Source organism: Ostrea edulis, chromosome 9 (assembly GCF_947568905.1).
Source record: "Ostrea edulis chromosome 9, xbOstEdul1.1, whole genome shotgun sequence".
Taxonomy (NCBI): domain Eukaryota; kingdom Metazoa; phylum Mollusca; class Bivalvia; order Ostreida; family Ostreidae; genus Ostrea; species Ostrea edulis.
In genome coordinates this window covers 40,079,922-40,107,835 of record NC_079172.1, presented here as the reverse complement: position 1 = coordinate 40,107,835, position 27,914 = coordinate 40,079,922, and the positions used below count along the sequence as shown (strand labels likewise).

The window sequence follows — 27,914 nt, the reverse complement described above, 5'->3', positions numbered from 1 at the left end:
ATGTTTGAAATCCGAAATAACTATGAAGTTTTAGAGCTGAATATAGCCAAAACCAGCGTGCCAAAAGAGTGGAGCCAAATTCGTCCAAGGATAAGAGCTATGCATGAGGGAGATAATCCTTAATTTTGAAATGAATTTCTAAATTTTATAACAGCAATTAAATATACATCCGTATTTTCAGATTAGGGAATCCTGAAAAGAAAAACTTAGTAATAGGGGATTTTGGAGTTCTTCCATGTCCGTGTTTATTCTGCATTTAGTCAATATTACGTCATACTTTTTAGGCATGGTCATTTCCGGTTTATCGTAGTTAACACTAAGGGCGAATTTGTTGAGCTTAAATTAGTTTTAGTTTCGAATCAGTTTAAGTGTATAGCCTATTAAAATGGACGTTGATTATATGCAAGTATAATGAAATTGAAGAAATGTTTGTTACAGATAAGTGTTTTTTGTTCCTTTTACCGTAAAAGTAACAAACAAAGGCTATGTAAGCGTGCGATTGGTATTTTGGAAATCCTTTTTAAAAATGTTGGTGTAAATACATAAAAAAAAAAAAACGATCTTAAGCTCTTGAAAATCAATCGCCGATCGGTAAAGCAAAATGACTGAATTGTCGCAAATCACCAATAAAAATGTGGTGAAAAAATGAAGACATACCAGCTATTGAAAATTATTGAAAATATGTCACGATTTATCTTTGCTAATATTGGTACCATTGGAATGGACGGCGACTTCGGCATTGCAAATCCGATGATTTATATATCAGTAATTATGAGGCATGCACGTAGAATGAGGGAGGAGGAGGGAATGGTTCCCATGTTAACAACCATAATTTTATATTATTTATATGTACGAATGTAATTCATGAAGTGACTCCATGTGTTCTCCCTACGATTCAAGTAATCTGAGTTTGGGAAAATTTTGTTAGGCAGTATATATGATACGCTATTACCCTACACCCCCTCCTGCCGTTGGCATGATAAAGAAGTCTCACTGCTACGGCCCTAAGCGCTAAGCATAGGTCTAAATTGGTCGTATTTCACCTAAAGCTGGTGATGTCTCAAAATGAGTGAAATCTTCTCGACGAGTCGTAAAAACAATCAATCACCCTCTCCTGAATTTTGAAAGGTGTGAAAAAATATGTATCGAGGTATAACAAGTCGTATGTCCCTACTTAACCTTCATCCATGCATTTCAAGTTTGAAAGATTTTGAATATTAGTCAAAAGGACATGTTAGTTTTTGTTTGTTTTGATATATTTATTTATTCTTGTCAAGAATTTTAGACAAAATAGTGTGAAAGGATCTTCTCTGGCTCCCTTCCTGAAAAACGATACTACGTGGCTGTTTTCTTCTCTTACTCAAATCCGTATTACATCCCTCTGCCACACACCGATGGCACTGGTTCATAAATTCGGTATCAAAACCAGTGAGTAAAATCGTCTGATTTTTAGCTAAACCGTAGGAAAGCATGCCTTAAAAAATCGCCAAATCACATCAGGTAGATTTTAAAACACAAAATACGCACGGAACGGGAACTCGAAACCCCCCCCCCCCCCCCCAATATAACAACACACGTCTGCTTCTGCAAATCCGGGCTGAGAGTTAAATGTATTTAACCGGGGATGACAATAGTCCAGTTTGCACCTTGCGACAACTTCCTTCACCATGTCACAAACCCAAATACCAGATACACCGCACTCAGCTTCAGAGATACTGCAATATCATAACCCTTAATTAACAACTGTGGTTTCGAACTCCGGCATAATATGTTTATGAGTTGGTACCGAAACGAGGCTTCCGTACGACGTTACAACAGCTTTGACGCCTTAGGAATTCACTGATAAAACTCGAAAAACCCTCTGTAACACTCACTTGTCCACTTGGAAGCCGTGACAACCCCCAAGAGAACCCTACTTGGCATACAACATCATGTTTATGGACATGTTCCACGCTTTCCGTTAGTACCGACATCGAACTTTGCTCTTAATTCCAGTTCCACTCAACAAAATTCAAGCAATTTTCTCTCAACAGGACTTATCTCTAACTCATCCTTTTAAAACTGCATTTTTCAGTCCACAAGAAACCCGTTTGCTCAACAGTAAACAACAGTTTGTGGAAGTCACCATTAGGCCTAACGGATTTAGTTGGTTTATTCACAAAATACAATATAGTCCAAGAATAACTCGTTAGTTAAACTCAAATTATATAATGTTTTATCATATAAACTCAATGTTTTAAAATATTAAATGATAAGGAATAAATCCATTATTTTTTCGTTAGATGGAGGTACACCACGAAAAAAAAAAAAAGACGGAAAACTTCTGCATCATGCACTACGCGCAATGATGCAGTTTTCCGTCTTTTTTTCGTGGTATGCCTCCATTTAACGAAAAAATAATAAATTCATTCCTTAAAATCAATGGTTTATTGATGTAACCCTAATAATCAAAATTGATTGATATCTTCTAAATTACAAGCAAGTTTCACGAGAATTGGAAATATGTCGAAAGAAGATTTGCTAAAATGCACCGTCCGTTGAATGTGTAGAAAATAAAACTTTTGATTGACTCCACACCTACCTATTGTATGAGTCGATTTATCTTGTATTGTTGATGCTTCTGTTGTTGAATAATATGTGCTCCCTACAAAATAGAAGGTTTTCATGTTCATTTTCAAAAACTAAACATATGTACTAATAGTTGTAAAGCTTTAATCTGTAAGACACGCTTTCCGCATTACCATAACTACAGTACAGGTAGACTGCATAGTAACAGTATTGATGCCGTGGTCTTGTCGAACAGGTATACAGATCACCAGACCGGCAACTGACCTCAGAGGTACCGTAATGGCTGCTTGCAGTGCGACTATAAAATAAAGATACCAACAGAATAAATAAAAATAGGTAAAACAGAAAGACAGAGTGGAGAAAAAGAATGAATAATGTCTGTCAATTGCAAAAGTTGCAATGCGAATATATATCGAATAACTTACATGACATATAACTACTGATTCAAATAGAAACCAAGAAACTATAGTAGTGTGTAATATTTACGAAGTCTAAGCTTGTAGTTTTGTATATACGGATAAACATTTATCTTGTTTGTAAACATATCATATATATATGTATTCGATTTATTGTTACGTTAATGAAAGGAGTGGGCTGAAATATGATTTGCCTGCTGGCAAATTCCATTCACTTTTTTGTGAATAAAATAGTGTTTAAGGTGGCTCACTACACCCAGAAATAGTTTCTCATATCAGTATGAATTTATTTAATTATAAACAATATGATGATATACAATAAGTATATATGCCAAAAAGGCAAAAAATATACAAATTTGGATAAAACACGATATTCAAAAAAATTATTTTAACACATATGAACAAAAGACTCTGGGGGATTTGAACTCGAGATCTGCGGTTCACCAGCCCAATGCTTTTTTTTTTCTCTTTTATTTCCAGCCCAATGCTTTAACCACTGAGCTACGATGATAGACAAACAAGTCGATCGATACAAATAATTTCAAAAAACTTATAAATCGCCATCTTGTGACGTAGTGTCATACAGAGTATAAGCTTTTGTGTAGTGAGCTACCTTAAATCCAATAAAATAGAACTACACAGATAGTTAGGCCTTGTTTACTCACTGAGTTTAACTACGTGACGGATTATTCCGTTTGCCTGATTAAGATATAGGGTTCACGGCGGTTGATCGGTTGACAGGTGGTGCTTATTCCTCTTAGGTACCTGCTCTCACCTCTGGTATATGCAAAGGTCCATGTTTGCCAAACTCTTAATTTTGTATTCCTTATAGGAGTTATGAGATTGAAACTATAGATGCCGTAGTCTTTGGATATTTTCGAAGGAAAAAACATTCATTTTATATCAAACTATTAAATGTATAAGTTATACACCTTATGCAAATTATACAATTCAACTAAATCGAATTAAAAAGTAATCAAGCTAATTTCCTATCTAACCATGTATTCTCCGAATCGGAGAGCGAACTCCCCACTTCGAAGTATTCATAATCACTTGACGTTGCATGCGGAAGTTCGAAAGTCAACAAACAACTTGACGACTTGAAAACGTGGAATGCCTACAGGCTCTTGGAGGGACACATTCAGCGATAAGACAGTCAGACGGAAACAGGGTAGAGAGAACCACTGCGCAATGGCGAGTGAGAGTTTGGTAAACACGGAACATAGGACATACCAGAGGTGGAATCAGATGTCTAGAAGTAGTAAGCATCCCCTATCGACCAGTCACATCCGCCCTAAGCCCTATATATCTTGATCAGGTAAAAGGAGTTATCCGTACTCAAAATCAGTGTGCCAAGAACGGCCAAACAATTGATATGAAACACTTCCGTATATAATTTGTTCAAAATTGTCAAATCATATCATTTTTCGTAGTTGATCATTCTGACAAACGTTTAGTCTGTTTTTTTTTTAACATCATACAAAATACTGTTTTAAACGGCACATATACCTTTAATGATTCTTATTTTCATCCCGTAGGAATGCGGGTTAGAATAGGTTTTCAGTATCCCCTTACTTATTGTAGAAGTGTTTAAATGGAGCGGCCCTTCAGATGAGACCGAAAACCTGAGGCCCCGTGTTATAGTAGGTGTGGCACGATGAAGATTCTTTCCTGCTCAAAGGCTGTAAGCGCCAAGTATTAGCCTAAATTTCCAGCTCTTCTCCATCAATGGTGACGTCTCCACATGAGTAAAAAATTCTCGAGAGGGACGTTAAACAATCAAACAATCAATATTTTCACCTTTTTCATTCCTCTTGTAACCTATCTAATTCTTTTATCAATTCTTGTTTATTAAACACAGAAGGATAAATGGTACGCACTTTTTGTTTCCATAAGTCTACTACATGATATTAATATCCATCTTATACTTTTCATCCATTCTGACAAGGTATTGAGTTCTTTTTAATATTCAACACATTATGTAACATAATAATAGACAGAATTCATAAGAGAGATGAAGTTCTGTTGCCAATTGAAAGACCGGGGTTCTCTAAATTTAGGACCTTTTAAAATAAGTAATTTCAGGTACTCATTTTCAATTATATCAACAACAACAGTAATGGCGTTCAGCTGGACTAAAGATGAAAGAAGACGAAGAGCATGAACACGTAGGGGGATTAAGTATAACATGGCTATATTTAGACATTGCAAAGTTTGTTTTTATTTAAAAGTTTGGATTCAATAGTAGAAACATATCTGTAGGAAATACTGGGTTTAGACTTGAAGTATGCTGGCATACAAGATTGATCTTTTTTACATATAGTTGCAACGCGGAGTGGATTAGTTTCAGCCCGTTAACCACTAGTCTCGTCCCTCTATATATACTCCTGTTATTTGCACAGCAGTGCAGATTAGTTTGAGCCTTTTTAAACTGTGTTTGTTACTGATTTTTGTCTCTATTGGGCACTATTCCTATCATTTATTGTTAAGAGGTAATCCTTTGATTTCATCACATAATAACGAAGTTTACAAAATGTTTACATCCGCCCCTTTTTATCCATTTTTCCCATTATACATTTCAAGAATAAGAAAGTAAATAGGAAGACGGTACAATATGTAAAACACATGAAATCTCCTTTATTTCACACCCTTTACGTTATTGACGTTACGTAAAATAACGTCAAATATTATTTGCACCGCGTTGTAGATAACGGTATTATGCCGTAGTTTTCAAGTATTATTAGGTTTCTTTGTACATATTCAATATATCTTCATCCATATTTCAAGAGTGTCTACCATGTCTTTTCAAATGGATTTAAGTTAAGAACTTACTAAAACTATTCTTTTGGACATTTTCGGGCATGATAAAAAATGCTTCCATGCATTTCCTATATATCATTTCTAAAAATGATCTTGAAAACATACTAGTTGGGTGATCAACAAAAAAAATAGATCAGATATGCTGATAGAGTGATATAAAACTGTTCCCGTGTCTTTTGAATTTGTTTCAAATAATAGATTGCTGGATGTATCGTTTTGTGACCGAAGATGGTGAGTACACATCCTTTATTATTTTCAGGAAGTATTAGTAATGAGGCAAAACAAATAACTGAGAGAGAGAGAGAGAGAGAGAGAGAGAGAGAGAGAGAGAGAGAGAGCTAAATTTTTGTGTTTTTGTTTTAATATTCAATGTTCCATATCAATTCCGGTAACTGACACATCGTATTCAGAAAGCGCGACACCCTTCCTTGATTGTTATCAATCATTGTTAATTATTGGTTTAATAAATGAAATACAACGGCACGATTGCCTAACCATGAAGTTTGGACTTGGGGTGTACCGAGTTATTTCGTACACTAAAAAATATTTTGTTCGAGGTGTGAAACATGTACTTAGAAAATTTTGGATTCCTATGTGAGGAGCATGCTGTACAACAGACCATCTATTTAATCTTAACAATGATAGATTTATACTTATTCCGAAGGAAAAAGTTGTATTGCGCTTTTATGACTATCGTAAAACTTTCGACTCTGTAAACAGAATAATGTTATATCAAACATTACTAAGTAACTCTGGCAATGACAAAATTCTAATTGTTATTCATAATTTGTATACAAATGTCAAATCTTGTGCTAGAGATGGCTGTATTTGTTCAGATTTTTTCACTTCAAATATTGGAGTTAGACAGGAAGAAAATATATCATCTCTTTTGTTTTCCATATTTCGTAATCATCTGGTTGATTCTATGTCGCATTAATATAGTGGCCTCACTGATATTTGTAATATTGCACATCTGGTGTTTGATGATTCAGAAATTGAAGTATATTATAGATTATATTCATTGCTATATGCTGACAACACTTTAATATCAGCTGAATGAAAGGTGAAGATAACGAACAGTGATCAATCTCATAACTCCTATAAGCAATACAAAGTTAAGGGTTGGACAAACACGGACCCCTGGACACACCAGAGGTGGGATCAGGTGCCTAGGAGGAGTAAGCATCACCTGTCGACCGGTCACATCCGCCGTCAGCCCTATATCCTGATCAGGTAAACGAAGTTATCCGTAGTCAAAATCAGTGTGCTAAGAACGGCCTAACAATCCGTATGAAACACGTCAGACAGCATTTGACCCAATGATAAGTTGTATTGACGAACTAAATCGTTATAACGACCATAAAATTTGCGAAATGCTGACTTCAATCGAGACTGTTGAACCCCGGTACAATCAAATTGTTTGTCAGTAGCTTGCCTCGATTTAAAAACTGAATATACGCAGAACAAGCTCTTGCGTATCGAATCGGTTGAGATATAAACACCATATACAGGTGATAATGGAATATTCTAATATATCTAAATGTCGAATTGAAGGCCACAGCAACAGCTGTTTTTTCTCAAGTAGAAGTTTTGAATAAATTCTGCTTCATATGAATATAGAAACAGGTCAGCTAACAAAGGAACACAATTCGTGCCCATGGGTATTACAACAGACTGTTGGAAGACCTGATCACCAAAGACCACGAAGATATTGTCAATGAGGAACTCTAGCATATTTCTTATTTCAACTTCAGAGTACTTGAGGACCTCCGTGACCGAGTAGTTAGAGCATCACGCTCAAAATCACGCGGCCTCTCACTTCTGGTCGGTGCGGGTTCGAATCCCGCTCGCGCCGGCAAGTAAGAAAGTTTCGCAGTTTACTTTCAGAAGGTCGGTGGTCTCTTCCCAGGTACACTGTATCTGGATTCTCTCTTCCACCAATAAAAAACTGGGCGCCATCAGATAACTGAAAAATTGTTGAGTGTGGCGGAAAACAGCAAATCAATCAATAAATCAGAGTTCTTGTGCGTGGAATCAGAGTGGTGTTTAACAAAGTAAGTTTTTGGATGACTGATCACTAGATATGAATATTTCCTTTTTCCATATTTGTTGAAGAAGCAACTGTCTATGATTTCAGAAAGTCTAGTCTTTAAGTTATCGTAAGGAATGGTCGTGTATGGTGTTGAAAAGTCATAGGTTTTAATGTTATTGATTTGGGAAAAGTTTTGCGATTTCAAGTTTACTAAAAGTACTTTAGAATTTTTTAGAATCCACATTTGATTAACACCACTTCTGGCATATGTAGTCGCACCGTAAGTTTGAAGTTTCCCCTTCACAGTTGTTAATAGTTTCGTGAGGAGCAAAGATAGGGGCTTGGTAGAACATTTACTGGATCCAGCAATGTATCTTTGTTGGTAAGGGTTTTATGTAGTTTAGGAATCCAGTATAGGTACGATAACTCATATTCATTCGACCCATTGACCGGGATATCAAATGTGTCCATTATCTGTTCAACTCTACTTATTTTCTTAGTAAAAGGTGTAAATTCTTGCCAAAACGCTTGACTGATTGTCGAAATATTATTAGCAAATAATGAATTAATAAACTGTAAAGCCAAAATAATGATAGGACTTGCCAAATTTATCAAGATAATACTGTCCATATTTCTATGATATTACCTTCCTGTTGTGTTTCATTCATTGTGTTCAACATTGTTGTTGATCTCACCTTTTTGTATTATTATGCTCCGGAATTCAAAAAAAGTTTCAAAGTTTTAAACTCTTTCTCCCCAAGTTGGCGGAAATTCAATTCATCGCCAAATTTGTTATAACGCCATCAATTCAAAAGAACAATAGGTGGCGGTTCATGGAGAGTTGACAGCAACTTGATCCAAAGAGTAGGATCATGTCGAATTGACAGTCGGGGACCATCAGATCAAACGAGAGGCAAAGCATTTTGAAGAGGTCGATTCATGATTTCATCTCAACAACTAAGAATCCAATATTAATCGACCGAGTTCTATATTGAGTTCTGAGTAGGATTTCAGCCGAAGAAGTTTCTGAATTTCATCGAAAAATACTGAATACAGTTCTTACCTTCGGTATGAATCATAAGAATACCCTTTCGAATGACAAAGAGCCTCTCCTTCCCGAGAATCAAATCCGACATCGCAGACCACACGGCCGTTGATATACACTATACCATAACTGCCATATTCAATCCGTACATCTGAGTAACCTTCCAAAAAGAAATGTGCTTATTAGCTAAGCAAAAAACCCTAACAATCTTTCAGTAGGTGATGCAAGCATGATATTTGGTATGAAACATCCTTAAACACTATTTTATCAAAAAAGCACGTTAGCCACCAAATATCTAGAAATGGAGACCATTTTTGTTCAAGATGGCGGCCATACCGTATTCGTGAATTGGAAAGACTGAAGGTGCAACTGAAAATTGCACATTTGATATATAAAAATGCGTACAATTGGACACAAAAACGAGTCAAAACTACGAAAAGGCAGTACTAATTACCCTATGTAGAATTACATCCTACTCTCCTTGCAAAACAATTCAATTATCACAATTACACGAGCATAGTGCGGTGCAGGGCAGGGTCAAGCGGAAGCATTTGCACCTGCCATGACACTCGGTTTTACATCCACACTTTGTCAATTGTTGGCAGCTTTCAGCAATTGGTGACAACTTTGTCCAAATAACCATCCACGTGCCACCATTTTTCTTCCAGCCCCAATCGCCAGGACTTTCTTGTTCCATATTGCAGATCGCCGCTTGACCCCAGATACATCCTGCTTGATAAACTGCACGCTTTGTATGCTCAATCAGTGTTCCACGGGTAGAAGGAATAGAATCATAGGACCTCTGTTTCCGAGCAAACAAATCGAGTCTTGCATCATCAATGGCTGCAGTCGAACTTGATCTATCATACATCATAATCACAAACATTTCCAACACATTCTGATCGTGTTCGCTTATCATTGGTGGATACTTACTAAGCTTTGTGAACACATCTATAACTTCGGGGCAAACATCCCATGTCTGCCATGCAGTTTTCTTTCCCTGGCCTCGAAAGGCTGATACAACATCACATCCCGTGAACTCATGGAAGAACAACAAACCGTCCGATCTCTCTACGCCGATTTCTTTATGGATATCGTTGACTGGAATCCATCTTAAATTCTTTCCTTGACCAAACTCTATCCAAAGTGTTTGTAGTCCTATGTTGATAAGATCAGGCAAGACATTTACCGCGATAACCAAAACATCTGTGTCATTAGCTTTAGTCATGCTGGATTTTCTTCCTTCTGCTGCAGCATGTCTGGCATGTACAAAAAGTCGAGTATCTGCTTCCTCGTGATTACATTTTGAGACACCTTCAAGATTTAGTGGCCTGTTGCAAACAACGCTGTATTCTCTTGTAACATAAACAACATTTGTTGTGCAAAGTTCAATCACTTTCGTTGCTAGAAAGTTGAACAATTCTGTTTTGTTCGTATTGTCTCTCATGAAATTCTGCCAGTTTTTTTGGTATGTTACCTTTTTCTGATACCCTTTGCCTTCCCTCAAACTCTCGTTTTGTCCTCGCCTCAGCCTTTAAACTGCTTGATTTGTAGACATCAAATACCAGATCGATTCTAGAATATTTTGAGCAGTAGGATTGAACTTTTGGAACAAACTCCAGAGTAGTATACTCTTCAAAGGTCTTGGAAATCTTTGGATGGATGTAATTGACTAAAGCTGACCCATCGATAATTATTACTTCAGCATCAGGTTGTTTCTCTGCAAGTGTGACTTTGTCCTCAAGTATCTGTGCCAGTTGAGATTTTTGACTTGGATGCCATCTACCATTGTCACTGAGAGATGCCGGATAAGATTGGTTTTCGTGCTTGAAAAAATCGTTTAAATCGCACTCTCGTGACTGGCATGAAATAAACAATTTAGAAAACAACTGACAGTCATCTTTAATATTCTTCAGCTTCAGATCTTTTGATGATGCTTCTGGCTTTTGACGAAAGAAATCAATATTGTTCCTCTTTATTGGATGATAAAAGTTGCAGTCTTGTCCCTCTTCTAGACCCTTTAGAAACTCATCAAAACTTGCTTTGCCTTTCTTGTAATGTTCAGCAACCAAGGCTGCAGCACTAGCATGAGCTACACTTTTGGTATCCAGGGTAAGAAGTTCACCAGTCTCCTCCATAAATGGATTTTCCATCTCCTTCATGACAGTATGAAGCTTCTGTACTCTTTCTATGAACGTTTTCTGGGCATGTTTGTTCTGCTCATGGTGCTGAACCTCTTTGTTGGCATCTTTTGCCCCACACAATGTTTCATACTGTCCTACCAGAAAGCTGACCTATGGACTTGCGACCATCCATCTTCGTAGTGCAGACGGATCCTCTGTTATCTGTTATTCCTACTGCACCCCTGTCACCTTTGATCACAGCATTGTATTGCTCATGCGCATGATCTATTGGCAAAGCAGATAATGCACGACTTGATTTGTGAACCACAATTTTTCCGCTTCTGAATTCAACTGCCATTTGAGGGTGCATTTCCTCCAAACAAATCATATCTTTCAAGTGGATTGGAAGCCACCTCGCGTAATTAACATTGTTGTTAGCAAAGAAATATGGCTTCAACTCTTGCAGAGACTGTCGGTAAAGCAAAAAGTCTGCCTCTCGAAAAGAACGAATCAGCAAAAATACAGCCAACTCCATATAAAGGATCAAATTCCAAAACTGAAACTGGACTTTCCGCTTCACGTTTCTTCACCCAGTCTTTTTTGGAAAGACTGCTCTCATTTCCCTCTGTGACATAATTTTCATAGGCCTCATTTAGAAGTTTATATAAACAGCATGATGTTACCTGGTGTATTTGGCGTGTTCGAGTAACACTGGAAGCAGATAAAAATGATTCAGCTGTACCAAGCGTTGTTACCCCAGACTCTACAAGAGCACCAGTCCAACCACTATCCTGCAATAGTGAATCGATTGATTTAAAAGCTGTCATCTCAATATGCAACCCTCCAAACGTCATGATAAACTTGTCGTCACCGTAACGTTCTGGCCAGTGTCATTGAATTTGTTTGGCTGTTGCATATATAGGCTGATCAGCAGCAATCACGGGGATCTGACCAGAGTTCAAAACAGCAACAATATCACTAATTTTATCCATTACATGTCTGATTGTGGCAACTGAGTGTGATTGGTTCCGGAGTAATGGTAACAAAGATGTTATACTAACTTCAAAAGATGGGCTTCTACCTTTAGATGCATGATGTGATGACCATGTTACATTGATTTCATGCTCGTTTACGGATTCAATGAGACTGACCTTTTGTAACCATTCATATTCTGGCTGAAGCTGTAAAGTTGGAACTGAAGCAGGACTATCAACTCTCGAAGGCTTAGGCTGTTTATCAGAGAGAAAAAAACTGGTTGTATGTTGGTAAATGAGTCCGGTAGTTCTGGAACCTTTTTAGCTTTCGAATTTACTGGTAACTTCTCCCGCACCCCACCTTTGTTATCCGATGTTGGATGCTGAAAGATGGATATACTAGTCCCATGAAATGATGTTGATGCAGACGTTGAAGATGGATTGTGGTCAATATTATCCATAACAGCAGTAGTGAAAATATTCTTTCTAAGATTTGATGGACAAACAACACCTTCCGTATAGAATTGGGAGACCGCTGCATCGCCTAGTTGAGCAGATATTTCAAGCACCCTATCATAAGAGACGTTAAGACCGTGATCATGAAGTATTTCAACTAATATCTTTTTCCTGGTTTTTGAATAAGTTGACATACCGATAAATACAGGAAATGGCGTCTCACAGTCTTTAGAATGCCTGAAAGTTTTTGACTCATCTCTGTATTTTGTGTAACAGTTGTACTGAAGCAGCTGTGCCATTGCTAAGTCCGTTTTCGAAGCACCAAATCTTAGCTGAGATTTTATGTCAGCACCATGCTCAATCATGCAAACAAACTGTACAAGAAGAGATGGCATTGAATCTTCAATACAACTGTCATGGAAAGATCCTTGAAAGGGCATGTTATGTTCCAGCATACGTTTATGCAATATCTTTGCTGCGTTCGCTACTATCAGTGCCTCCGAATAGTCCATCGCCTGTGATAATGCTTCGCCGAGGTCTTCCTTATAGGCTAATAACATATCCCTACCTTTCTTGTGAGCTTCTAGTCCAGGGATCTCTTCCAACAACTTGTCTTTAAGTCTCGTGGAATTTATACTTGGTGCTTCTATTCCCAATTTATCAAACGTTGCTTATAGAGGCTCATTAAATTAGTAAAGCTAATGTTGGACCCCATGCTGAGTTCCACAGCAGTGACGTCACCAGAGTGCCCTGATTGTGCTTCGACTGTCACTCTTTTAAATAAATATCTCTTGAAGATTTAAATCGTATGAAATACTCCTTCAGTAATGAATAAGCGGTGTTTTACTCAATTAAAAACAAAAGCACAAAACAAATTATTGGATACTGAACACTTACATAATGCTTTGGCGCCATTTTGAAAAAAAAATGGCCGGCATTTCATTACGTAACGATTCACAAATGTCTCTCATCATGTTTGGAAGGCAAAAAAGCACGGATTCCGAAAATATGAAACACAGAGCACTTTTAACAAACAATAGAGGGAGGAATATGCAATATCTTAATGTAAGCCGCCGCCATCTTGCAAAATGGCCGCTATATTATATTTTTCGGGTGGCTAACGTACTTTATTTATTTAACTATGTTTGGTTATTATATGTACCAAGTTTGATGCTTGCATCACCAACTGAAAGATTTTTCCATATATAGACATTATCTGCTGGGCTAATAATGATGACGTAATTTCCCCATCAGATGGACTTTCCAAAGTCCTATACTGTCATTCAAATGTTAATAATCTTTATTGGTTGATATTCAGAAATCATTACTAAAGAATCGAATTGTTCGAAAGTACACAGATCTTACAATACCAGCTTCTTTAACGGAAATACATACCAAATGTGCTAAACCTTCCCGTCGATATTTCTGTTGTTGATGTTGTTACTGCATTACTTGTTCTGGAAACTGAAATAATTCCACATTGTACGTCTATTTAACCACAAAAATTGTCATTTCAATAAATTGTTGTGTAACTTTGCGAGGTAGAAAAAACGATCAAAGTTGAATTTCCGAACCCCTATCCACATGTTATGTCCACCATATAGAGTTACATTCTGTCTACTACTGATATATGACAAATTCTGAAGTAAAATTGGAAATGATGTATAATCACTGAGATGAATATTAATGCTACTTTTATCAAGTTAGTTCGTACTTTGATAACAGCTGTATGAACATTTGCATATTTCATGATAAGATACCTATTCTACATAGTAAACAGTTTAATTCAAAGGAAAAGAAACAGTAAGCAGTTTAACCTGAAATATTGAATTGAATTTAACTAATCACTTTGAAATATTTTTTCAGGTTAGAAAACTCATTTTAAATATCATTTTTATCAGACACCATGCTTTCGTGTTATTGATGTATAATGTAAAACAGCGAGTTTCCACTTCTGATTCTTTTTATCAACATCCTTTGCACGTGTTCTGCTTCCGTACAAAGTGCAGTGGACGAGAAGGAACTACTAAGGAAGGTTTGGCTTTAACAATGTCTTAAATCTTTCACAATTAGTTTCGAGTTTTAATATAGCACGGGAAAAAATGATTTGGTTATCTCATCTTAAAAAGAGTTCAGAATTATGTTTTGGATAAGATTTCCACTTACCACACAGATCGCCGACGTTGACTATAGATTGTACAGTTGTACCACCTAAATATCAAAGAGAGGAAATAAATATATTGAGTATGTAAAACTTATACGGTACCAATTTTGATGCACCAGATGCGCATTTCGACAAATAATGTCTCTTCAGTGATGCTCAACCGAAATGTTTGAAATCCGAAATAACTATGAAGTTTTAGAGCTGAATATAGCCAAAACCAGCGTGCCAAAAGAGTGGAGCCAAATTCGTCCAAGGATAAGAGCTATGCATGAGGGAGATAATCCTTAATTTTGAAATGAATTTCTAAATTTTATAACAGCAATTGAATATACATCCGTATTTTCAAGCTAGTAACGAAGTACTTAGCTACTGGGCTGTAGAGACCCTTGGGGACTAACAGTCCACCAGCAGAGGCCTCGACCCAGGGGTCATAATGTATATATTTCTAAAGACATTTTAAAACCTTAACATGAATAAGAAAACACTGTTCGGGGTGTAAAGATAGCAACAATAGTTTTCCAATTCTTTTAAACAACAGAACTACTGTTGAACAACGAATATACAAATGTCGTCATGTACAGAGAAACTTCTTCAAACCGGCTCCTCAGAAAATCGCCCCCCCCCTCCCGTAAGTACCGGCGTATTCTTAAAGTCCCGACAGAAATCTTAACGTTTCCTTACGAATAAAATCTCACAAAGCCGGTCATTCCCGAAAACCGGTCACTTGTCAAAAAAAATAATACCAGGTAAGAAACGTGTGATTTCCTCTCATAATATCGGCTGCCCTTTTAAGACTAGAAAATATTGACCAGAGGGGTGATCAAGACCGACCAAGTATGAAAATAACCAACGGGAGGTGTAAAAAATGCAACTGGTCTCAATGACTGCTCTTTGACGAAAGGTGTTATTGTCTCTTGACCAGTTCCAGTGACCATTTCTAATTCTGTATAAACTTTATTAAATAGATGTTGCATATGATGATTGAATAGAGTATCGAACGCCATATTGTTTCATCATGCTTTCTTGTGGATATAAGCGGCAGTGAATAAAGAACAAACACGAAAAGATTCTAAAGGATAGGTTTGTTCTAATTATCTATGCATCCTCGATTATAGGAGTTATGAGATTGATCACTGTTCATTATCTTCACCTTGCATCCTCGAGTAGTGTTGTATCAATTTTGTATCAATGAAAAAGTAGAGATAACGACCACTGATCAAACTCACAAGTCCAAAAAAGAATACAAAATAGAGCTTGGAAAACATGGAACCCTGGATATACCAGAGGTGAGATCAGGTGCCTAGGAGGAGTAAGTATCCCTTGTCGCCCGGTCACTCCTACCGTGAGCCCTATATCTTGATCAAGTGAACGGAGTAGTCCGTAGTGAAAATCAGTGTGTAAAGAACGGCCTAACAATCGGTATGCAACACGTCAGACGGCATTTGACCCAATGATAGGTTTTATTGGCAAACTAGATGGTTATAACGGTCATAGAATTACCGAAATGCTGACTTCAAACGAGACTGTTGAAACCCCTATAACATCAACTTGTTTGTCAGTAGCCTGTCTCGATTTAAAAACTAAGCATACGCAGAACAAGCTCTTGCGTATCGAATAAGCCGAGAGACGTAAACGCCATATGCAAAATCATATTTCGAAGGGCAAGCTGATGACCGATGGTGGTGTAGTAAAGCCATACTGAAAAATGCATAGGAAGGGGTTTGGAACTTTTCCTTCCTAAACCCTTTATTAGTATTGTAATAAAATGTGGATTATAGATATCATTGATATTTGCATGACTTCCGGATCCAATTTTGACCAACAGCAATGAACAAGATATATCACATGGAAATATTTCAAACATGTTACAACTTCAACAAATCAATTACATTTTTGGAAGAAAATTATCCTATTATCCCTGGTCGGTTCAAAAGGCTTATAATTCGAATTCAAGTGTAAGCAAAGTGATGTAATTGTTAGTATTTTCTGAGTGTCATTGAAGCATTTTACTTTGATGTCAAGACCATCAACTTAATGTGTTAAAGTGTCACAAACTTTGACCTATTTTTGACGCTCAGGGTTGTTAATAGCAATAACGGTTGCCGTGACATGGAACCTCCTTTTTAAGGTCAAATTTGAAAGATCGGTGACTTCAAATTCTAATGGTGAGTGATTAGAGAATAAATACCGGTACTCATTTTAGGTTTGACACGGCGTCAGGATTAAGAATGGAAAGTGGATCTCCCGGATGGGAACTGAATGCCCTAGCCAGTAAAGTTACCGGTCTGCAACACATATATGTGCATGCGAGATATTTAGTTATAGTAATTCAATTTCGAACAATCACCTCCTATCACACTTATGTTGCTTTCTTCATTTTACAATGAATGTCGGTATACCAACCATAATAATCTAATCATCATTGCCTCCAATAAGGTGCAAAGTCTTAACGTAATCATATTCGATGTTGTCTACATTGCGTGAACTGCCGGTCGCGGTAGCACAGTGGTAGAACGTTCACTTCGTAAACGGGCGATCGTGAGTTTGAGCCCTGCTTGTGCAATGACAGCGTCACAAACAAGACATAAATGTAGGTAATGAGTGCTCATTTGTCAAACGGGTCCTATAAGGAATACAAAATTAAGAGTTAGGCAAACACGGATCCCTAAACATACCAGAGGTGCGATCATGTGCCTAGGAGAGTTAAGCATCCCCTGTCGACCTGTCACACCAGTGTGTAAATCACAGTGTGTAAAGAACGGCTTAAAATTGGTATAAAAAACCTCAAATAGCATTTGACCCAACGACAGATCTTTATAACGATCATAGAAAAGAGAGTGAGAAAGAGAGGCGTGAGAATCACGGGCTTTTCTGATATGACCTTAAAAACGGAGGCTCCGTGTCGCGGCAGGGGTTGGCACGTTAAAGAACCCTCACTGCTAAAACAAATAAACAACAAAACAACAATTGCATGTTGGCGTTTTGACATGGTACACTTGGTCAGAATTTTGAACCAAAGTCGTTTTGATCAATCTTCCAAAAATTTGGACTGCAAATTGGATCAATGCGTGATGCAGAAGATATGTCCCGTCCAATCTTTCAGTTGCTATCCCGATATTGTCAGAATGGGTTAAAATAATTAGAGGAAAATTAAAATCCCGCATTAGACATATTAAAACAAAAGTATTTACATCTACCCTTCTGTGTTTAGTAAACCAAAAGTGAGAAAAGAATTAGATAGGTTATATGAGGAATGTTTTTGTTCCAGCTGACAAACCTTGTAACAACATTGCCTTTGTTTGTAAGGCTCATTATTGCAACTGTATTTTAAACGAACTTGGTATTAATTCCACTTTGGTAATCGTATTTATACTCCAACTACCCTTTCAAAAGATGAAATTCTTCAAAACCATCCTTCAGTTTTAGACACATTTAATATCCCAGTCAATGGGTCGAATGAATATGAGTTACCGTATCTATACTGGATTCCTAAACTACATAAAACCCTTACCAACAAAGATACATTGCTGGATCCAGTAAGTGCTCTACAAAGCCCCTAACTTTGCTCCTCACAAAATCATTAACAGCTGTGAAAGAGAAACTTCAAACATACTGTGCGACTACATATGCCAGAAGTGGTGTTTTAAAATCAAATGTGGATTCTAAAAAATTCTAAAGTACATTTAGTAAACTTTAAATCGCAAAACTTTTCCCAAATCAATAACATCAAAACCTATCACTTTTCAACACTTTACACGAACATTCATCACGACTAGACTTTTTAAAATCATAGACAGTTGCTTCTTCAACAAAAATGGAAAACGGAAATATTCCTATCTAGTGATCAGTCATCAAAAAAAAATAATTTTGTTAAACACTACTCTGATTCCACGCACTAGTACTCTGAAGTTGAAAAATTAAAAAAATAAGCTAGAGTTCCTCACTGATAATATCTCCGTGGTCTTCGGTGATCAGGTCTTCCAACAGTATGTTGGAATTCCCATGGGAACGAATTGTGCTCCTTTGTTAGCTGACCTGTTTCTATATTCCTATGAAGCAGAATTTATTCAAAAACTTCTACGTGAGAAGAAAAAATCTCTCGCTGTGGCCTTCAATTCGACATTTAGATATATCGATGACGTTTTGTCTATTAACAATAACAACTTTCATTCATATGTCGATTCGATATATCCCTGTGAGCTCAAAATAAAAGACACTACAGAGTCGTCCACTTCTGCTTCAAACCTAGATATTTTATTGAAAGTAGACATTGATGGCACACTTACAACTCAACTGTATGACAAACGGTATGATTTCAGCTTCTCCATCGTCAACTTCCTATATTTATAAGCAATATTCCATTATCACCTGCATATGGTGTTTATATCTCCCAACTGATTCGATATACTAGAGCTTGTTCTCCTTATGGTCAGTTTTTAAATCGAGACAAGCTACTGACAAACAAGTTCATGGTACAGGGGTGTCAACAGTCTCGATTGAAGTCAGCATTTCGCAAATTTTATGGTCGTTATAACGATCTAGTTCGTCAATACAACCCATCATTGGGTCAAATGCTGTCTGACATGTTTCATACCAATTGTTAGGCCGTTCTTGGCACACTGATTTTGACTACGGATAATTCCGTTTACCTGATTAGGATATAGGGCTCACGGCTGGTGTGACCGGTCGAAAGGGGATGTTTACTCCTCCTACGCACCTGATCCCACCTCTGGTGTGTCCAGGGGTTCGTGTTTGCCCAACTATCTATTTTGTATTGCTTATAGGAGTTATGAAATTGATCATTGTTCGTTATCTCCACCTTTCATTGGCAACACTACAATTCCGACGATGCGAAAAATGTCGACATGGTACATATAGAGGGATACGATAACGACACAATGTCGACGTGGTGATGTTGATAAAAGCATATGACATGACGCAGTAATTGTATTGCGTGTAGTTAAAGTTAACACATAAGTAGTATTTATGCTATATCTATGCCAACAATACAAAAACGAAAAAAAAAGAACAGTAAAAAAATTCAAACAACCAACGTCTAAAGAATTCCCAATTTCGGCTGCAGCAGAAATACATAGTTTTCGTAATTTTACTCGAAATGAAGGTGTTGGGTATCACGGGTATGTGGGATACGGCCATAAAATCCGAGATCCCAAGTCACAACGAACGCTAGGACGAATGAACTTCTACTGTATTAGGTAGGAAAAGAAGATTTCTATTTATGTCTAATACAATGTAATGTGCTGAAGGAAAGAGTCATATCAAAATTCGATTTCCCGAATTCCGTCGGTTTCTTTTCAGCAGAGATCAATTTAAATCATTCCCTGGGGTCGTAAGTGAAAGTTAAGCTAAAACAAATATGTAAACACATTGTTGTTCTTCTCATTGACAACGAGGATAATACGAATACCTTATAACACGTTGGTTACATACCTTTATGAAAGGTGAAAATAACGAACAGTGATCAATCTCATGTTTCGAATAAGGAATACTAAATAACGAATTGGGCAAACACGGACCCTTTAATATATCAGAGGTGGGATGAGGTGCTTAGGAGGAGTAAGCAGCCCCTGTCGACCGGTCACATCCGCCGTGAACCTTATATTCCAATGACGTAAACGGAGTAATCCGTAGTCAGTATCAGTGTGCCAATATAACTGTTTTTCATCCTTTTATTTTTCAATTCATACTTTGTGTTGTCTCCTACTTTTTATTTCACAACGTCACATTGACTTACCTCCAGTCATGCATTTAACGTTTGTTTTGTTAGTATGTTCATTTCTTTAACGCCCCTCTGTGAATTTTGCACTTATTTGACTTAAGAAAAATTATCCTTAAAATCATTTTGGTAATTTTTGTAAGATTTGCAGCTATCAAACGTACTGTACATTAAAAGAATACGGGACCATAATTCGAAAGTTCTATCCTTGAACTTGTCAACTGAGCATGACTTTAAGACATCGGTCAAAATTCGACTGAGTTCACCTGCGACCTTACTTAAAAAGCGAACTTTTTAGTCTCGAGGTAGGCATGATACAATAAATAACATTGACTGTATAGACCATCTTCATCATAGGTCTAATGTGACAAATCATTCACACCTATGACGTCTTAACTTTGACAGAAGCCAAGGTACAGACTGAGCTCGAATTCACGATCTCTCGGTTGTGTCACAAACACTTTAACCACCGAGGCATTTTGACCAGTGTGATTTTGAAATGTTTTTATGATGTATATATGTGCACATAATACCTTTGATTTGAAAGATAACATCTGGTGAATTAAACATACTTTATTGATAAAAGATCAAAAGGATTAAGCAATAGTTCAAAAACTTTGATAGGCCCTTCCCATGTATGTATATGTGATACATGTAAGTGAAAATCAAACTTTCATCATAATCTGAAGACAAAGGTAATTCCACTAGCTCTAGGGGCCCCATACTGTGTCACATACAAGTACATATGTACCTTTGATTTGTCCATATAAACTTAGAAAATAAGATACTTGCCAGTGTACATATAGCGTGTTCCAAAGCGTATTCTAAAACCCCTATCCACATCAGATATGTCTGTTCTAAAGTAAAGCTCGATCCTGTTAGAAGACGTATATACTCTTCCATACGATCCACAATAGCCAGAAATTCTGAAAGTATCCCGATAAATGCTTTTAAACAGTACAATTCATTTGGGGGAAAGATAGCATTCGTTTTACTTCAAGACATTATCTAATATTTTCAATACATTTTCGCTGTATACGTAAGAAATCAATAAAAAACATAAACAAAATTAATTCCAACAGAATTGCTACAATCAATTGTTCGTTTATAACAAAAAGGGGACAAAAACCCCGCCTTAACACATTTCCAATATTGAATTCTTTACTGCGAGGGAATACTAAATCTATATTTATGTTATCTGCCTATTAATCTTTCAATTTGTAGAGTCATGAAATCTTTCAAACAGTATACATGTATGCATAATTATGAAAGATGAAGATAACGAACAGTGATCAATCTCATAACTCCTATAAGGAATACAAATTAAAGAATTGGACAAACACAGACCCCTTGATATACCAAAGGTGGGATACTGTGTCTAGGAGGAGTAAGCATCCCCTGTCGACCGGTCACACCCGGCGTAACCCCTGTCTTGATCAGGTAAACGGAGTAATGAAACGTACTTTGCAAGTTCATATCCATTGTTGAGGTTTATTATTCGCAGTGTATCACAACATCTTTCCGTAGAGAAGTCAAGGATGTCAAGGTAGATTTCTTGGTTTGAGGGACGTTCTATAACCCAGTTACAGTTCATGTAGTTTTCATATTGTGATGGGTAGTTTGGACTTCTTATCTCTCCGGAACCATAGGTGATATTCTCTCCACAGTTGTATGCTGGTGGAATTTAAACAAAAGATATATGCATAGGCTCAAAGTGTTATTTTTTTTTAATGAGAATCATTAATGTTTTGCTTCCTATAATCTATCAACAAATTAAAGATATTCCTGTACTTGAATATAAACTGTTCATATTTCGGAGAGTACTAGATGTATTTGGAAATGCCTGGCTATCATCATTCCACTTAACATAGGCACATAAGTGAGTTGTATATCGATTTATTCGACGAACATTCTAGATTGTGTTTTCGGGTTTCATCGGATTTTTTCTTATTTACACTAAAATAAAACAAGTTAGGTAGCAGGCTTTAACTTCGGACATAGTATTGTTATTTTGGAGATATAGCGTTATCACTTCAGACAGTAAGTAAATTGGGTTCTTTCTTTTTATTTTGTGGTTCAATGACATTTTAAAATTTCGTTTTGATTTAGCATACTAGATGCTGATTTAATTTTGTAGCGATTTTGATTTAGCTTACAATTTCTTTAGAAAATTATATTGGTAATCTTTACCAGAAAACTATGGTTCAACGGGTCTTGATTATGTTAGTCAAACAAAATGAAAGTTAACGTCTTTTACAGCAATGTTGTGAATCAAGACTCACAGTGGTTAAAATTTTGCGTCACATCCTGGTGCCCATAGATATTGAAATGTTTGTTGTATGCAGTGGCGGAATTAAGGAGGGGGGGGGGGGCTAAAATTTTCAAATTTTAAGGTAAATCGTGGTATCTTGTTTAGAAAACTGTACTAAACGACAAAAGAAGCAATAATTTCTTCAACTCCTAGAGAAATAAATGACAAAATCTTTTGATTTCTTGCATTCTTTATTGGGAGAACTTAATTTGTTAAAGAAAACTTAAAAATTTGCGTCATTTTATCAATTTCACCTTATTAAAAATGATAGAAAGTTGTACAAATGTCTAAATAGGAGACATATTTCAAGCCCTATAAAATCTGTAAAATCCCGGACCCCCTGCCACATAAAGTACCCGTAATCGCAATTCCTGGATCCGCCCCTGGTATATTTCATAAATGGTGTGCTCAACGGACCCAAGTTACTATTTACTATAAGAATGAAGTATTTTTTTCAAATTCTCGAATATCAGGAAATACTTCGTAATGTTGAACGAAATTTGGTTGTAACTTAGAAACGCAATATGAACTTAAAAGTGACAAAGTTCAGTACGAAGTTCAGAATGAAATGCCGTTATTTAATCATTGTTAATCGACACCCAGTAATAAGAGTTACAAGCCTTTCTCTGTTATACACTTATATACATAAGAAAAGTGCAACAAACCGTTATGATTTTTAAGTGATAACAGAAAAGAGGAGTTAGTTAATTGTTAATTAACTTGCATCTTATGTTATGAAATTTGAAAAAAAAATATATTCATTTGCTATTGCGTTGTTGTATTTTCTTTCTTTGTAAACGAAAGCTTGCTCGGCTCTTGAAAAAAATCGAAGTTACATGTAAGTCTGCCAATTGAAAAATACCAAAATATTATGATAAAGAATGGCATTCTTCGCTTTATATTCAATGATTCATTACTTGGGCAAGTAGGAGCATTCCAGAGTTTATTGCAATATCTGTGTTCTATAAAATATTTCAAATGCAGTGTGTATCTTGTATGATCAACTTAGATTTACGTTCATTCAACTTTTCGTGTAGAGTTTATCCCAATGTTGAAATTTTGATTTTTATGTACGCAGTATTCTTTCATACGCATGTGAAATTGGAATATTCGTAATAGGACGGGACATTGAAAATGTGCATGAAAAGTGATGATAACGAACAGTGAGTGATCAATCTCATAACTCCTATAACCAACACAAAATAGAGAGTTGGGCAAACACAGACCCCTGGATATATCAGAGGTAGAATCAGGTGTCTTGGAAAAGTAATCAATCCCATATCGACCGGTCGCATCTTTCTTTTTTGCAAACAATTGCTAGAGGTAAACAGAAGAACTAACACTAATGTGGTGTATTGTAAACTTGGGAGATTTTCACTTTACATTAGAAGAAAATTTACAAGTTTTAAATTCTTGGTAAAAATGGAAACCACGAATAACAATATTTTGGAAAGAATGCTATAAAAATATCATTGCAAACAATGACAGCTGGAGTGTTAATGTAAAAGATTACCTGTCAAGCATTGGTTTAGAATATTTGTTTGAAAAGTCGTGTTGGAATCAACTTAAAGATTATAAGATAATAGAATTCAGAATATTGGATATCTACAAACCAAACCTAATGTCGTCTCTTTTAAGTTTACCAAAAAGTGTTCTTTAGCAATATTTAATAGATAACTTTTGTTTGCAATCATATCTCAAAAGGCCAACCAACTTAAACGGAAATAATATCACTACATTCAGAAAGTCTTCATATTCTTTGAATATTGAAAAAAGCAGACACAACAATGTTTTAAGGACTGCGAGGATTTGTAAATTATGTGATTATAATGATATAGAAGATGAGTTTTATTTTATCTCGAAATATCCATTTACATTGATTTGAGAAAGAAATTTACTAAGAGTTTCTATTACACAAAGCCAAGAATAGACTGTAGACAATACTAAAGAACTCAATAACTTGGGTAAATTTTTAGCAAAAGCTGTGAAAATACAAAGTTTAACTTTGTGAGTCAATATTGTAATTTTAGTATTTTTCTAATAACATATGATTCTCATAATGTGATTAAATAATATTTGTAATTTCTTCTCCTCCTATCTTCTACTGTCACCCACCCGGTGCTACCTAATAAAATTAGATACGTTGTGTAATATATATACCTGTACGAAATGTATTCCGATGAGTTGTATAACTCAAGGACAATGAAATAATTGAATTGACAGTTTAAATGGTTGAGTGGTCTAGTCCGTTGGTCACATGCTGTTACAATATGGGAGGTCACGGTCCGCAGGCGTGAATTGCAACTCCGGACAGGGGCGAAAGTGACTATCTACTATCTATATTCCATATATTGTGAACCTCTCTCTCTCTCTCTCTCTCTCTCTCTCTCTCTCTCTCTCTCTCTCCATATATATATATATATATATATATATATATATATATATATATACATACATACATATATATATAAAGCACAAACAAACAATTATAACATCCAACCTTACGTTTAACCCTAGGATCTAAACGATACATGTGATAATCAATTAATTAATATATAAAGCACTAAATAATCACAACTAGGTACTGAAAATTTTCGCCCCAGCCCGGGGTCGAACCAGCGACGTACGGCACCCACCACCGTGTGTGTGTATATATATATATATATATATATATATATATTATATAGATAGATAGATGGATGGATGGATGGATGGATAGATAGATAGATAGATAGATAGATAGATAGATAGATGAATGGATGGATAGATAGATAGATAGAAACCGTTAGATAAAGAAAGGTACAAGTCATATGCTTCATGCTTACCAAATGCTGTTGTCGCCGAAGACGCTCCCCCTAAATGTATTAGAAAATGCAAAATTTAAAATATTTGAAATTTATTTCTAAAAGGAGTTTTTCAACCTAAGTAATGATCAGTAATACTCGTATCCTTACCTATAATGCTGACGGAATAAAGGACCTGAAAAAAATTGTTCTCATTATTAATAGTTAATTGAAAACCCTTAATTACATACAACACACATCGCGGTACATTAGAGTGGATAGGGCGCTTGCTTCACAACTAAGAAAGCCAGGCCTATCTCCTTCCTGGCTCTCGTCAATCCTTGGCTATGTCGTTTAACGTTCTTCACAGGCTCCTGGCGCTAAAAGTGAAAGTCACATGTCTTCCAGATGAAAGGCGAAGATAACGAACACTGCTCCTATAAGCAATACAAAATTAAGGTATGATCTTAAACACGGAAGTCCCGTGTCGCTGCAGGCGTTGGGACAATCAAGAACCCTCACTGCTACGGCCGTAAGCGCCATAGGTCTAAATTTGTGGTATTGGTATTTTAAATAAAAGCTGGTGACGTCTCTACACCAGTAAAACATTATCAAATGGATCTTAAAACAATATATTTGTTCAAACAATCAAAACAAAACATCTAAAATCACTAGCTTTATGTTTGAAACAAACCTTTCCTTTATCAGTCGATTTGACAAGGTAGCATTTACGTTAAATGTAATACAGAACTGTACATGTACATGTAGGTTGGTGACTGGGCGTATTAGATTGACTGTTTCATGTCATAGGTGTTTCGTTTGATGCCCGTCACCCATAGGGCTTACTCTCGTAGATAGGATTTTCAAATGAATAGTTTTTAAAGAATTCTTGACCAACAAAAACCCAATAATTATAAATGGGGAAAAATAAGGAAAGAAAGAAAAACAACGGATGCCTGTACCCAAATCTTTAAAAACTAAATCATGGGGAATCCATACTTACCACTGTCTTCGGGGAGTGTATGAGGGTAAATAAATCAATTTGCTTTGCATAAATATAAAAGCAAACAGAACAGTACCAAACAACGGGGAGGAAGAAGGACACCCTTGGCCTTATTTCGTTTTGTAGTGTTTCCTATTCAAAAATAAGCTAAAGAGACCGAACATAGATTAAATAATAAAAATAATATAAAGACTTACTAGCAATAAAAAATTCAGCCCCATTTTCATACTCAAACCGGAACTAAACTGCAAATGCAGTATCTACGTAATAATGTTTACTTAGTCGTTATCATATCTATAAACTGGGATTGTAGACTGATTAAGTAAATTGAGAATTCGTTACGAATACAACTAAGATAAAGGATATCAATTGGTTGTACATACATCATATGCAGCAATTTTATCTTACGCTTCTCTTGGGTACAAGGGGTACAAAAGACCAGTATCACGATTTTATCATCAGCGTCATACGTTTAATTGTAAGGAAAGGTAAACATAATGAACAAGAGAATATAACGAACTGTGATCAATCTCTTAAATCCTATAAAATATACAAATTTACGGAAAGGGCAAACACGGACCTCTGGACACATCAAAAGATGGGGTGATGTGCCTAGGAGGAGTGAGCATCCCCTATTCATCACTTACATCGCCATAACTTCTCAAATTCTTAGACATGTTATAACATAGGAAATTGTGAAACAAATATACTGCACTGTCATATTTGCATTGATTTATTTATTCATTATCTGAGTGAAATAAATATTTAAAACAATGTGTGATATGTGTGGAAGTGTCATTGAAACAGCAATTCATTTTGTTTTTCCAGAGAGTGTTAAAAAAACTATTCACAAAACATAAAACTGCATATACGTTTCAATGATATGCATTTACCGATGCCCTTTTCTATAGAACTTACTTTGAATGAAAACAATGATCTTTTAAAGATAAAAATGTTGCAATGAAAAACGTGAAGAGAACGAACTGTGATCAATGAAAAACTGAAGATAACTAACGGTTATCAATCTAATGAAAGGTGAAGATAACAAACAGTGATCGATCTCATAACTCCTTTAAGCAACACAAAGTAGATAGTTGGACTCACCAGAGGTGGGACCAGGTGCCTACGAGAAGTAAGCATCCCCTGTCGACCAGTCACACCCGCCATGAGCCCTATATTCTAATCAGGTAAACGGAATTATCCGTAGTCAAAATCAGTGTACCAAGAACGGTCTAACAATCGGTATGAAACACATCAGACAGCATATGACCCAATGATAGGTTGTATTGGCAAACTAGATCGTTATAACGACCATAGAATTTGCGAAATGCCGACTTTAATCGAGACCTTTGAATCCACTATACCATCAACTTGTTTGTCAGTAGCTTGCACCGATTTAAAAACTCACCATACGCTGTATCCCTAACCCTAAATAAATCGTATAAAGGATAGAAAAATAAGAATACGACAAACAGAAAACAA

The 27,914-nt window shown here is 36.2% G+C and overlaps 1 protein-coding gene across 1 annotated transcript in view; it reads right to left on the bottom strand.

The window, feature by feature from the left end:
• LOC125658154 (deleted in malignant brain tumors 1 protein-like) overlaps nt 1-26,686 on the bottom strand; it is a 51,696-nt gene extending 25,010 nt beyond the window's left edge. The window contains exons 1-10 of the mRNA XM_048889310.2: nt 26,630-26,686; nt 25,601-25,625; nt 25,472-25,501; nt 21,799-22,009; nt 21,128-21,261; nt 14,601-14,645; nt 13,830-13,898; nt 8,900-9,041; nt 2,742-2,866; nt 2,582-2,644 (exon numbers count right to left, since the gene is read on the bottom strand). Of these exons, the coding sequence (XP_048745267.2) occupies nt 2,582-2,644; nt 2,742-2,866; nt 8,900-9,041; nt 13,830-13,898; nt 14,601-14,645; nt 21,128-21,261; nt 21,799-22,009; nt 25,472-25,501; nt 25,601-25,625; nt 26,630-26,659 (874 nt within the window). The 5' untranslated portion in view covers nt 26,660-26,686. The remainder of the gene's footprint in view (nt 1-2,581; nt 2,645-2,741; nt 2,867-8,899; nt 9,042-13,829; nt 13,899-14,600; nt 14,646-21,127; nt 21,262-21,798; nt 22,010-25,471; nt 25,502-25,600; nt 25,626-26,629) is intronic.
• Between the last annotated feature and the right edge of the window lie 1,228 nt (nt 26,687-27,914).